Source organism: Ochotona princeps, chromosome 2, assembly GCF_030435755.1.
Source record: "Ochotona princeps isolate mOchPri1 chromosome 2, mOchPri1.hap1, whole genome shotgun sequence".
NCBI lineage: Eukaryota > Metazoa > Chordata > Mammalia > Lagomorpha > Ochotonidae > Ochotona > Ochotona princeps.
Window position 1 is genome coordinate 7,218,468 of NC_080833.1, and position 13,927 is coordinate 7,232,394.

Below are 13,927 nucleotides of genomic sequence, written 5' to 3' on the forward strand. Positions count from 1 at the left end.
CGACCCCACTTGCTTCTTTACTTCCTCAAGTGGGAAGGCAGCCTCTAAGCAGCCCTTTCTCTTTGCAGGGTGTACTGCCTGGAAATGCGTGAAGAACGGCAAGACCGACTAAGATTTATTGACAAGCAGTTGGAGCTCCTGGCTCAGGACTACCGACTGAGAATCAAGCAGATTACCGAGGAGGTGGAAAGGCAGGTGAGACACGAGGGGAAGGCGCTTTGTAGAGGTGCCGGGAAAATGTCATTTCATACATCTTCATCTCTGAGGCTTTCTCCACTTTCCAGAAGGAAGTTGTGGCTTCGATTCAGAGCCATGAAACTTCCCCACGGGTTCCATGGTTCTCCTGTGTCATCCTAGGCCTCTTGTCCCACTTCTCAGATGGGCACTTGATCAGCTGAGGAAGCTGCCGGCTGCTGGAGAAGGCTGGAGTCTGCTGGGATCTCTTGGTGTGGCAGGGTGGTGCCTTGCTCTAACTTGCACCCTTGTCTTGCTGCAGGTGTCCACAGCAATGGCCGAGGAGATCAGGCGTTTGTCAGTGCTGGTGGACGAGTACCAGATGGATTTCCACCCTTCTCCAGTGGTTCTCAAGGTTTATAAGAATGTGAGTCCCAAGGCTCTAGGTGTGCCAGGCAGGGTCTCCCACCCCCTCCAACTTTTGATATTCCTTGGCTGTTGAGTGGTATCACCATGCAGATGGCAGCGGAAACAGAAGTCAAGGAGACAAGACTGGCACTCCCCAGCCTTCTGCAGTCACCTGATGGTGTGCGTGGCATACCCTCCCCAGTGTGGGGGTGCTGTTTCTCTTAGTCTACCCCTTCTGCTTTCAGGAGCTTCATCGCCATATAGAGGAAGGCCTGGGCCGAAATATGTCTGACCGCTGCTCCACGGCCATCACCAACTCCCTGCAGACCATGCAGCAGGACATGATAGGTTAGTACTGCCAAGCTCTGGGGGCCTGGCGCTCTGGGACTGCCCAGAGATCAGGTTTGGAGACCATTCTGCCGAAATGATGGCATTCTTTTGCTAAGATTTATTTATTTATGTGAAAGGCAGAGTTAGGATGACAGAGGGGAAAGAGAAATCGTTTATCCATTGGTTTATGGCTACTGTGGTCAAAGCCAGGAGCCAAGAGTTTTCTTCTGGATCTCCACATGGGTGCAGGGCCCAAGCACTTGGGCCGTCCTCTGCTGCTTTCCTAGGGCTGGGTTGAAAGTGGAGCCTTTGAGACTCAATCTGGCATCCATATGGGATGTTGGTGCTGCAGGCTGCAGTGGTCCCTCTGATGCCACAGTGCCAGCCCCAATAAAAACTTTTCTTATGTGACATCAGTTTTATAAATAATTTAACTTTTAATATTGTTTACACAGTTGAGAGGGATGCATACTCACGTGGGTCTCTGATTAGGGTGGGAAGACTTGAGGTATGGAAGATGGTGGGTGTGGCAGATGTTTCATTTTTTTCCTCCTTGCAGCCAGGGAAGGAGAGGGGGCCATTCCTTGCTGTTAAACTATATCAGCACTTGGCGATGGGGACAGTCCTTTGATGACATCTTAGTGACCCCAATGTGGGGAAGAGTGTTGCGATGGTGTTACTTGAATGGTTTTGATAGTTGTGAGACATTGTTGGCTTCATTGCACTAGGGTTGAGAAAATCATTCCAAGATCTGTTGGCTGACCAAATCCACCTTAGTGCATCCCCAGGCCCAGGAACATATTGCAAAGCTTGGCCAGGAGAGTGGTCCAATATGTTCTGCTTTCTGTCCTCTGATGACTCAGTGTCCTCTGCTGGCCTAGTTGAGCTGGCAGTCATTTCTTCATGGGCATCTGGGCATGCTGTCCACTGCATAGGTATCAGCAAATAAGGAGGCCCAGTCCCGATACATACACAATCGGAGGTTGTACCACATATCTTGTGATTTCCCCTGTGGCCGAGGTTTGAGTCCGGTCATCTAATTGGGGAGTCTTCCAAGAAACTTTGCCTGGGGTGACCTCAGACTTGACTCTTGTATGCACCAGTCAGTGTAGGGTCAGGTTCAGTCCATCACCTGCACCGGCGAAGACACATACTGGTGGACACAGCTGCCTGATCAGTTTCATCCCTAGCCCCATCTCTCACATGAACTGATGGGTACTGCGGCTTAGTTGGGATGATTTCTAATAACTCCCACCAAGCCCGCCCCCAGCCCTGGTTTTCTAATGTGCTGTTGGCTAGCCTGGTCTGTTCTGCATCCCATCTGCCTTTGATGCATGTCCGTGGGTGCTGCAGCTTAGCCCAGCCCAGCCCACCCCCCCAGACCCAGCCTAGATGTATGCCAAATGGTACTGCTACCTTGACCAACCTGGGCCACCCCAGCCCTGGCTCTCATGATCACCAGTGGGCACTGCAGCCCAGCAGGGGAATGCCCTGCTGGGCACTGCAGCCCAGCAGGGGAATGCCCACAGTTCCCCTACCAGGCATGTTCTCAGCCCCAGATTTTGCGTTTCTTAGAGGATACTATAGTTCAACCTGACATAACTCACACCCAATCCCAGGGCTTGTCAGCTGGTACTGTGGTCTAGCCCAGCCTGGCCTGCTGCCAGTCTCTCATACTAATCAGAGAATGCAGAAGCCCAGCAAGGACCTCCCCCAAGTTCTACAAGGCCTGCTTCTAGTCCTGGGTCTTGGATTTGCCAGCTGGTACTGTGGCCCAGCCTGACATGGCCTGCCCCCAGTCCTGCCACACACCTGTGGGTAGTGTGACCTAGCCGAACTGCCCCACATCCTTTCTGGCTCTCACAAGCACCAGTGGGTGCTTCAGCCTTGCCCAGACCGATCTACCCCAAGCTCTGACTCTCACACTCATCAGTGGGAACGACATCCTGGCAAAGTGTTCTCAGTTTCCCTTCCAGGCCTGTTCCTAACGTCTGAGCTTGTATATGGTGGCAGATGCTTCAGCCTAACCTGGCATGGCTCACCCATAGTTTCAGCTCTTGCTGGCAGGTGTTACAGCCTAGCCCAGCCTGGTATGGCCCACACCTTGTCCTGACTCGTACATGCCAGCATCCTAGCCCAACCTGGCCTGCCCCTAGACCCAACCCACACAAATGCTGATGAGTGCTGCAGGCTTGCCTGGCTTGGCCTACCCCCAGCCGCGGCTCTTGTGCTCCCCAGCAGGACCTGTAGCCTAGCCAGGGGGTTTCCCAAGTCCTAACAGGCTCACTTTTAGCCCTGTGTCTCAGGTATGCTGGCAGGTGCAACCCTGCTTGGCATGGCCTACGCTCAGTGCTGCAGCCTGGTCCAGCTCAGCCACCTTCTAGCCCCACTTCCGTGAGTGTCATATGAGTTCCATAGTCCAGCCTGACTCAGCCCATCACCACTCCAGCTTCCCATGCAAACCTGTAGGTACTGTATCCCACAGAGGCAAGCCCACAATTGCCTTACAGAATCTGCCCCCAGATCTGGTTCTGTCATATTCAAGCTATGGCCCAGTCTGATGTGGCCCACCCCCTGCTCTGAAGATTGCATACTGTGGCCTGTCCCAGCCAGGCATGCCACCAGTCCCAGCTTTGGCAAGTGCCAGCGGGCGGCGGACAGTGCTATTTATTTATCCCAGCCCAGATTTCCCACATGGGTGGGTGCCTTGGCCTGACCCAGACATGCCCTCCAGTTTTACCTCTAAACTACTCCATTTCAGCTCCCTTGCCTACCTGCGAGTGCTGTGGCCAGGTCCTTGGAAGACCGCACAAATCATTCCTCCCTGTCAAACATGCCTTTAGTTGCTTCCACTTAAATATATCACCATACTCTCTTCCCCAGACAATCTGCAGTCCTCCCCCACCGCTAGCCTTTCTCACTTTCCTCATGTATTTTTTTTAAAGATTTATTTATTTTTATTACAAAATCAGATATACAGAGAGGAGGAGAGACAGAGAGGAAGACCTTCCGTCCAATGATTCACCTCCCAAGTGAGCTGCAACGGGCCGGTGCTATGCCGAGCCGAAGCCAGGAACCAGGAACCTCTTCCAGGTCTCCCACACGGGTGCAGTGTCCCAAAGCATTGGGCTGTCCTCGACTGCTTTCCCAGGCCACAAGCCGGGCCCCCCATGTATTTTTTTTTTAAAGATTTATTTTATTTTTATTGCAAAAGCAGATATATAGAGAGGAAGAGAGACAGAGAGGAACACCCTCCATCTGATGATTCACTCCCCAAGTGACCTCAATGGCTGGAGCTGTGCCGATCCAAAGTCAGGAGCCAGGAGCTTCTTCTGGGTCTCCCACACAGGTGCAGGATCCCTCGACTGCTTTCCCAGGACACAAGCAGAGAGCTGGATGGGAATCCAGGCTGCCGGATACAAACTAGTGCCCATATGGGATCCCGGCGAGTTGATCTGCTGGTTTACTCCCCTGATGGCTACAATGACCAGGTTAAAACCAGGGGCCAGGAATTCCATCCTGCTCTCCCATGTGGGTAGTAATGGCCGAAGTACTTGAATCATTGTCCAGTGCTTTACCTCAGGCACAATAACAGCATCCTGGTTCAAAAGTAGAGCAGCCAAGGCTTGAACTGGCATTGCTATGGGATGAGACATTGCAGATGGTGACCCAGTCCACAGCCCCACAATACTGGCACTTGTGAATTTGTTCTGTATGAGAGTGCTTCTAAAAAAAAAAAATTGGGCCCGGCGGCATGGCCTAGTTGCTAAAGTCCTCGCCTTGAACGTGCCGGGATCCCATATGGTTGCCAGTTCTAATCCTAGCAGCTCCACTTCCCATCCAGCTCCCTGCTTGTGGCCTGGGAAAGCAGTCGAGGACAGCCCAATGCCTTGGGACCCTGCACCAGTGTGGGAGACCTGGAGGAGATTCCTGGTTCCTGGCTTCGGCTCGGCACAGCACCGGCCGTTGCGCTCACTTGGGGAGTGGACCATTGAACAGAAGATCTTCCTCTCTGTCTCTCCTCCTCTCTGTATATCCGACTTTGTAATAAAAAAAAAATTGTGGAAAATGGAATGAAGAGATAGATTAATTTTGGCATAAAATGTTTAGAAATCTGCAAACAATAGGCGTTACAAAGCTCATGGGAAATGTGGATTACAATAAAACCTGCATGGAGTTCAGAAAGGTTTTGCACTAAAATGAACACACAAAGCTTACCTGGGGTGTGGTTTCAGTGTATGCCACTTTGTCCTGGGCACTGTTCACGTTCCCTGTGTCCTGAGCCTTAGCGCAGGTGTGGCATGGCTATATTGACAGGCTTGCCCTGTTTGCGTCCTGGCAGATGGCTTGAAACCCCTCCTTCCGGTGTCCATGCGGAGCCAGATAGACATGCTGGTCCCTCGCCAGTGCTTCTCCCTCAGCTACGATCTCAACTGTGACAAGCTGTGTGCCGACTTTCAGGAGGACATTGAGTTCCATTTTTCTCTTGGATGGACCATGCTGGTGAACAGGTTCTTGGGCCCCAAGAACAGCCGCCGGGCCTTGATGGGCTACAATGACCAGGTAAGCAAGACTCCTGACCTGGGTGGACCCACTTCTGGGCTGGAACTTTGGTGTCACGGTATGGGTGCCATGCTTAAGTGTGTTGACAGGCCCACTGCTCCCAGGCCTGCCTGTGAAGCTCTGTAGGTGAAGCTTGGTCCCATCTGTGGCATGCAGGGCTCGTTTTCCTTCCTTGCCTGTTGGAAAAGGAAGAGCCGGTCAGTGTCCCTGTCCTGGCTCCCCTAGCCTTGGGGGTTGATGAGGATTCACTGGAATGGGATTTGCCGCATTCTTCTCACCTCTGCTGTCACTCTCTCTGCAGGTCCAGCGCCCTGTGCCTCTGACACCAGCTAACCCCAACATGCCCCCGCTGCCACAGGGCTCGCTCACCCAGGAGGAGCTCATGGTCTCCATGGTTACAGGCCTGGCCTCCCTGACGTCTAGGACCTCCATGGGAATCTTGGTTGTTGGAGGCGTGGTTAGTAGCCAAACCTGCTTGGGCCGGCGGGGTGAGGGGTGGGTGAGCTCAGTGCTGGGGTGGTCCCTGTGCTGGCCTACCAGTCCCTGATGGGAGATAGGACCTGTCATGGACAGCCATGAGGCCTGGGCCCCTCACAGGAGCTGTTGACCCATTGAAGCTTCGCCCAACCAGAAGGACGCTTTTCCTGTGTCCTTCTCACACAGGCAGCTTACCTCCTCCTGGGGCCTGGTCTTCATCCCAGTTTTGGTGTGAATCACAGAGCCAACACCAAGTTCCCCTCGTTTCCAGCTGTCTCTTGGCCTTGGTGGGGTCCGAGGAGACAGGCTTCCTGGCTAGGGCTCTTGGAATGGCCCTGGCAACAGCAGGCCCCAGGAGCACAGGGCTGGTCCCGAGAGAGATTTGGCTGTGCTGACCGTGTCCCTCTGCAGGTGTGGAAGGCGGTGGGCTGGCGGCTCATCGCGCTGTCCTTCGGGCTCTACGGCCTCCTGTATGTCTATGAACGTCTCACCTGGACCACCAAGGCCAAGGAGCGGGCCTTCAAGCGCCAGTTTGTGGAGTATGCCAGTGAGAAGCTGCAGCTCATCATCAGCTACACGGGCTCCAACTGCAGTCACCAGGTCCAGCAGTGAGTGTCCCGCGGCTGCCAGGGAGGTCTTCCCCAGCCGCGCTCAGCCAAGCCCCTGCTGGTCTGGCCCAGAAACCACTGGCTCCCAGCAACCCGACCCTAGCCCCCTGGCTGGGTAGTGCCTGTGCTGGGTACAGGGACCTCTCAGGGACGCCTCCAGTCCTGGACTGGGACAGTAGGATGCTGCTGATTCCCCCAGGAGAGAAAGAGGTGGGACAAGGAGGTACTCTCGCTGCGGAGTCTGTAGAGATTACCCTGAAGGGCGTGGGTATGGATAGGTTTGTGGTTCTGGAAGGCTGTGTGTTCCTCTGGGCACCTGTCGGGTCGGGGGAAGGGAAGGAGGTGTTGGTGTTGTAGTGCAACAGATGCTTTGGCCGGCATCATGCATGGTTTTCATTTGCTCGTCGAACCCTTTGAGGCAGCTGCTGTTTTTCAAGATGGGGACACTGAGACTCGGAGAATAGTCGTGTGTCCCCTGCCACGTCCCCTTCCACGTGGCTGGTTAGCAGTAGCAGCACAGGCTGGATCTGGATTCTGGTTCTTTGTGCCCAGGCCGGGCTGCCCACTCAGGGCTACTGCTTTTCACACCGTGGTCATGCCAGGTGCAGGGCTGTTAGAACTGCTTCCAGCTTCAACAGGGGAAGGAAAGTGTCTGCCCAGTTAGGCATGGCTCTGGGCCTAGGCACTGGCAGGGATGTGGCCAGGCCCAGCCGCAGTCCTGCTGCAGGTGGTGTCCTGTGCTAACAGTAAGGTGCCCCACTGAGCTCCCCTCTCCCACCCAGGGAACTGTCTGGGACCTTTGCTCATCTCTGCCAGCAAGTGGATGTCACCCGGGAGAACCTGGAGCAGGAGATTGGCACCATGAATAAGAAAATCGAGACACTCGATGCTCTGCAGAGCAAAGCCAAGCTGCTCAGGTGAGGCTGGTCAGGCAGCACGCATCTCTGGCACCACCCCAGCCACTGGGCATGATGGGGCTAGCTCTGGAGGCGCAGCAAACCGTGTTCTCACTGCCCCTGGCACTTGGGCTCGGGGCGCTGGTGCTATTCCTTGAAGCCCTGTACAGTCTGCAAGGGTTGTGGCAACTCCATATCCTAGGTAGGGACGTTGGTGACTTGTCTGGGATCCTACAGGAAATGGCCAGCCCAGGACTAGAGGACACCTGTGCCTGGGCCCTGACAGCCACACACTGGTTGTCTTAGCTGTGAGCCAGCCGTGCCCTCCACAACTTGAGGAGCACTCTGAGCTCGTTCAGCTTGGCTCTCCTGTGTGATATTCTTGTCATGGACGTCACAGAATGGTACATGGCAGGGCTCTGCTGGAGTTCTTGACCCATGACAGCATCAGGACATGGGGACCCTGCACTTCCTGCCCTGCCCCCACTACAGAGGCGCACAGGGTGGCAGAGCCGAGGCTGGTACAGCAGAGGGCACTGGCTTCAAACCTTCCACCCTGAGTGGGGACTCTCCCTGCCTGGCCTGTGCGGATGTGCCCCACCTTCCCTGGCCACCATCCTGGGACAGGTGCTCCCTAGGGGCACCCTGGGGTTCTCAGGCAGCTGCTTGTCAGTCTCAGGGACAGAGTTGAGTCTTGAAAGGACCATGTGTCAGGGCCCCAAACCCTGGCTTGACAGAGAACCAGATCTCCCAGCATGTCTGACAGCAGTGCCAGCCCTGCAGCTCCATCTGTGTGAACTGTGTGACCTGGCGACATTAGTGACCTCTGCGGGCCTCTTTCTGTCGGTATAATGAAGTAAGCAGGATTATTGGCAGGTGATTGAGGGCCCCCGTCTCAGGTCTTTAGGGTGCTGCTGCTAGTACTGACCCTGGCTTGGCTTGCAATGTTGCAGACTGACTATTTCCTTGCAGGAATAAAGCTGGGTGGCTGGACAGCGAGCTCAACATGTTCACACACCAGTACCTGCAGCCCAGCAGATAGTGGGCACCGTGGAGTGGAGCCTGCGCAGAGAAGGGGCAGTGGCACCAGCCCCCCAGCGCAGCTCTGGTCCCTGGCCCCTGCCCAATGAAAGCACCCCCATGTCATACCGTTCCCAGCCCTCAGCACTAGTCATTTCCCCCTCTGCCTGCTCTTGCAGGAAGATGTGCTCAGTCCTCCAGGGAGACTTTCTGACAGCGCCATGTGCAGTGTGGGTGGGACGCAGAGCTGGAGCTCGTCTCCACCTCATCAGCTCCACCTGACAGCATGAGTCGGTGACTTGATGTGGTCTCAGGAAGTCAGCACTGCAGGGTGACAAGCTGGACCTGGCACGCCTAGGCAGACACCTCCACCTCCCAGTGGACTGTGCACTACCTGCTCACACTCCAGCACGCCTGCAGGGAGGCTGCCCTAGGGCACTGGGCGTCTTCCCAGAAGCATTAGGCACCATCCTGAGAAGGCCGTGCAGCTCCGCTGGGTTTGATCCTCCAGCTGCCAAGTTTCCTCCCATTTGCCATGCTCTTCCAGGCTTGGGGCCTGAGGCTGAGGCAGGTCCAGTACCCTAGAAGAGGGAAGGACGCCACAGAGGGTGTTGTGGTGAGAGAGCCGAGAAGGGATGTGGATGGCATTGCATGCATTTGGTGCTGTGGGACTGGGAAGCCATCATGGGGCAAGGAGGGCCCTTGCTCTGGGTGGAGCCTTTGTCTGGATGGTCTTGTTTTGTTGTGGTAAAAGCTGGCCTGGACCAAGTGGTTAAAGAATGTAGAAGGAAGGGTGGGAGTAGGTAAGCGGGAAATGGGAAAGTGCACCTTGTTCTGCTAAGGGTTCCCGTGCCATGCCCCATCCCACTGGCTCTATGGCGTCCCTGTTGTAACCTGAGACGTGTCCTCATCCCCTCCTTGCCCTGAGCCGCCCTCAACCACCTGTGCCCCGACTGCTCCCTGTGCCATTCTCTGCAGGTAGCTGCAGAGTGGGGAGCTCAGTGCCCTCCCTGGCCCTGGAGACCCACAGCCCCCTGCCAATGGGGTTACAAGTGGGGGCAGGCTTCTATCCCCAAATGTTGAGGACTGGGAAAGCAATGTTAGGCAGCAAGACCTTTCCAGCAGGTCAATCTCGTAGGCAGGCCTCAGCAGATAGGTGTGTCCTGCTGGCCTTGAGCCCAGCACCATCCATCTGTGGGGAGATGAGTCAGTGATCGTGTATCTGCTATGCCTCCACCTGCATCTGCCCTGTGGGGTGGGCAGGAGTGCTGGACTTTGTCAAGGGTGACATGTGACAATGAGAGCCTTCTGAATGTGATACCAAGCCTTGTTGGGGAGCCATGGGGTTACCCTGCAACATGTCAGGAAAATCAGTGTCACATAATTCCAATGAATTTTGTGCTCTTTTTGAAAAAAAAAAAAAATAGAATACACATGAATTTTTTTCAGCCTAGCCCCTGGGGAATAAATGAACTATGAAGCTTCTTATACAGTCAGATCTAAGTCTGAAGGAGAGACCCTTTGTGAGGGAAGTGTGGCCGGAAGCACTTTACTTGGATGCTGCTAGCTCTGTCCTGTTTGTTCACTTGCTGGGGTGCAAGGTGTGCCCACCAGTCTCCTCTCCAGTGTTTGCCCGAGTTACTCCTGTTTCACTGCTGATCCTACTGGAACCTAAAATAAAACCTAGTTGGAAACCCTCGTGAGCTCTCCTCACATCAGTTCCTGTCCAGTGCCCCCCGCCACACACAGGCCATGTTCTCTGGGAAGATTTCGCACCATAACCTGCCCGGATGCCTCTCATCTTAGAAGGAGCCTGGCTTGCAGAACAGACTGTGGCACAGACCATGGAGGACCAGGAGCTCAGGCCGATTGCTCTGTGGCTTTCTCTGGAACTGCAGACCAGGGTTCACTTGCTGTGACTCTGCTTGCGCAGGCTGTCCTTCCTCACACACCACCCACTGCCTGCCCCACACACCTGGTTCAGAGGCCCCATGCTGCAGCTAACAGCAGTGGCTCCTCCCAGGCTACACGTCCCAGGTCCACCGTCACACATGCCCATTTTTCTCATGGCCAGAATTGAGCACCTGGTAAATGTTGTGTCTGCCTGTGGAGCAGTGTACTCTGCAAGGCCGAGGCCGTGCCCGTTCCGCTTAGTGATAGCTTCCAGGTGTCTGTGAGGCAAGGAATTGGTTCACAGGGCAAAGAAATGAGAGCCCTGCCCTACCACAACCCAACCACTGATCTGCCCTGCAGCTTGTGGGGACAGAGCTACTGTAAGATGCCACTGGAAACCTGCTGGGCAGGACTTGGAAAGGTGGTGTATGTCAGGAAGCAGCAGGTGCCCTCCCAGTGTGGACATGGCTGAGGCTTTAGTGTGGCTCGCTCCCAGCAGCTGAGGAGTGAAGGGGTTGGTGGAGCACAGGGCTTGATTTCCTGAATTCTCGTGGCTTTAAAACTTATGTGGGGGTTGGCGCAATGACGCGAGTAACTAATCCTCCCGTGAAAGCGCGAGTTCATATCCTGGCTGCTCCCCTTTTTATCCAGCTCCTTCCTTATGGTCTGGGAAAGCAATGGAGGTCCTTGGGCCCCTGCACCCATGTGGGAGACCTGGAAGAGGCTCCTGGCTTCAGATCAGTTCAGCTACAGCCATTGTGGCCATCTGGAGAATGAACCAGCAAATGGAATATCTTTGTCTCTCTTCCTTGGTGAATTTGCTTTTCCAATAAAAATCTTAAATATATATATATATATATATATTTTATATATTATATATATCTATATTATATATTAAATATCATATATATACACACACACATATATGTGAAAGTGCTTCTATTCACTGGTTAACCTCCCACAACTGTCAAATGCCTACAATAGCTGGGACGGAGCCAGACTGAAATCAGGAGCCAAGGACTCCATCCGGGTCTCCCACAGGAGTGGCAGGGACCCAAGTACTTGAAATTTCACCTGCCCCTCACTTTCCCCTGAACTATAATTAGAAATACACTGTGATCCGAGATGCACAATGATTTGTAAGTGAAATAGAGTTTTGAAGGAGTTACCCATCATGCTGCACCGGTCATTTGTATAATAGCAAGCCCCCAGCTCCTCCTGGGTGGCCATGCACCATGCCTCATTACAGCAGGTGACTTTGTCCCAATCACAGCCAGCTTCAACTCTGCATTCCCAGCCTGCCTCACCTGCCCATGGGGGCTTCTGGGAAACAAAGGGCTGGAGTTTTCAGTCCTATGGTTAGGAAGTCCCCAAATTACAGAGTTGGGAGCCAGGAGGTTACCCCACACAGTGCTGGCCAGGGACACACAGCCCTGCATCTGCAGGCTTCCTCCTGATATGTCCCCCTCCTTGCAGGCGCCAGCCTGCTCACTGTCCTCACAGGTGCAGGTTCCAAAGATACGGTCTTAGGCTTGAGATAAGACTAGCCAGCTTCGGGGCAGGCACAGTGGCAAACAGGCTCATCCTCCACCTGCGGCATCGGCATCCTGAATGCGCTGGTTCACATCCCGGCTGCTCCACTTCCCATCCAGCTACCTTTTTATGGCCTGGGAAAGGAGTGGACGATGGCTCAAGTTCTTGGGCCCCTGGACCCACGTGGGAGACCCAGATGAAGTTTGTGAATCTTGGCTTTGGATCAGCTCAGCTCTGGCTGTGGTGGTCATTTGGAGAGAAAACCAGATGGAAGACCTCTCTGTCTCCTCCTGTAATTCTGCCTTACAAATAAAAATAAATCTTTAAAAAAAAGACCACTTTTTATTGGGGGCTTAGCCAGTGTCAGTTACACAAGTGAATCATACTCTTGAAAGGTCTAGTCTGGTAATTGAACAAAATCTTGTAGTGTCTCCTATGTGCTAAGCATGGCTCCAGGAAAGTCACATAGGAACAAGACACATAGACATCTCTGTCTTTATGGGGCATGCAGGCAGGCAAGAGGAACATGAATTGGGTGAAAGAGAAAGACGTGGGGCCAGTGTTGTGGCACAGCTGGTTAAGCAACCACCTATAACAGGCATCCCATATAGGGCTGGTTTGTGTCCCAGATGCCATGTTCCAATCCAGCTCGTTGCTGATGGCCTGGGAAAGCAACAGAAGGTGATCCGAGTGCTTGGGCTGCTGGCACTCACATGGGAAACCTGGAGGAAGCTCCTGGCTTGGGCTTGATTGAGCTCCAACTGTTGTGGCCATTTGGGAAGTAAAACAGTGGATGGATGACTATTGAAAGAGGAAGATGTGAGTGAGGGTAGCAATAGTGTGCTTGGGGTGGACCTCCCTGTGATTTGCAGACCCTTAAATGAGGCTGGCAGAAAACTGTCACGAGATACCTGGGTGGGGCTCTGGGGCAGCAGTGGCGGGGTGTGCCAAGGCTTTGAGTAGGCATTTGTTCGCAGTCCTCCAGGAACTAAGAGAGGCTGGACTGGTCAGAGCAGACAGGGAGGAAGACAGTGGCAGGAGAAAACAGTTCGTGGAGAATGGCCGTGGGATGGACTTGGGGTCCTGCATCCACAGGCAGGACTTGGTCTTCTCTGTGAAGCAGTGGATGACACTGGGGACTTCTGAGCAGAGGAGTGACAGAGCTGACTTGCCTCGCCCTGGGCTCTGGGTGCTGCAAGGAGGAATGGAGGCAGGTGGCCAGCCAGGCAGTGACAGCAGCCACACAGGCAGGATGCGATGATGCGATGATGCCTTGCACGGGGATGCCTGTGGAGCAGGTGGTCCAGGTTAGCAGGTCCAGATGTTTTTTTGGTAAAACAGTCAAGAGGTCAGGCCTTCGCCTCTGGGTAACGTTGGGAATCATCTATACCAGCTGTAAACATTCATATCCCAGTCTTTATATGGGCATTTTTTTAAAAAGAAAAAGATCTATTTTTATTGGAAAGGCAGATTTATGGGGTAAGAAGAGACAGAGAGAATGATCTTCCATCTGCTGGTTCACTCCCCAAGTGGCTGCAACAGTCAGAGCTGAGCCGAGCCAAAGCTAGGAGCCAGGAGCTTCTTCCAGGTCTCCCATGCAGGTACAGGTCCTAAAGCTTTGGGCTGTCCTCTGCTGCTTTCCCAGGCCACAAGCAGGGGCTGGATGGGAAATGGAGCAGCTGGGACATGAACTGGCACCCTTATGGGATGGTAAAGTGTGCAAAGTGAGGATTTAGCCACTGAGCTATTGCACTAGGCCCTTCAGGCACCGATTCAAAAATATGCATGTATTTCTTTGAGAGGCACAGGGACAGAGATCTCCCACTTGGCTGCTCATTCCTCAAATACATTCAACAGACAGGACGGTGCCAGGCTGAAGCCAGGACTCCCCAACTCCATCCAAGTCTCCCGTGGGGGTGGCAGTACCCACGTAGTTGAGTCAGCATGTGCAACCCGCTATGGGGTGTGTTGGCTGGTTGCTGGAGTCAGGAGCCGGAGCTGGTACTGAGCCCGAGCACTCTGATG

The 13,927-nt window shown here is 54.0% G+C and overlaps 1 protein-coding gene across 4 annotated transcripts in view; it reads left to right on the forward strand.

The window, feature by feature from the left end:
* Window positions 1–10,175, forward strand: part of MFN2 (mitofusin 2) — a 30,385-nt gene extending 20,210 nt beyond the window's left edge. For all 4 annotated transcript variants that reach the window (XM_058675373.1, XM_058675381.1, XM_058675366.1 and 1 more), the window contains 8 exons: window positions 69–195; window positions 497–601; window positions 828–930; window positions 5,255–5,475; window positions 5,777–5,932; window positions 6,364–6,560; window positions 7,343–7,477; window positions 8,429–10,175. In XM_058675373.1, coding sequence (XP_058531356.1) covers window positions 69–195; window positions 497–601; window positions 828–930; window positions 5,255–5,475; window positions 5,777–5,932; window positions 6,364–6,560; window positions 7,343–7,477; window positions 8,429–8,498 — 1,114 coding nt within the window. In that variant the 3' untranslated portion in view covers window positions 8,499–10,175. The remainder of the gene's footprint in view (window positions 1–68; window positions 196–496; window positions 602–827; window positions 931–5,254; window positions 5,476–5,776; window positions 5,933–6,363; window positions 6,561–7,342; window positions 7,478–8,428) is intronic.
* Window positions 10,176–13,927: the final 3,752 nt, after the last annotated feature.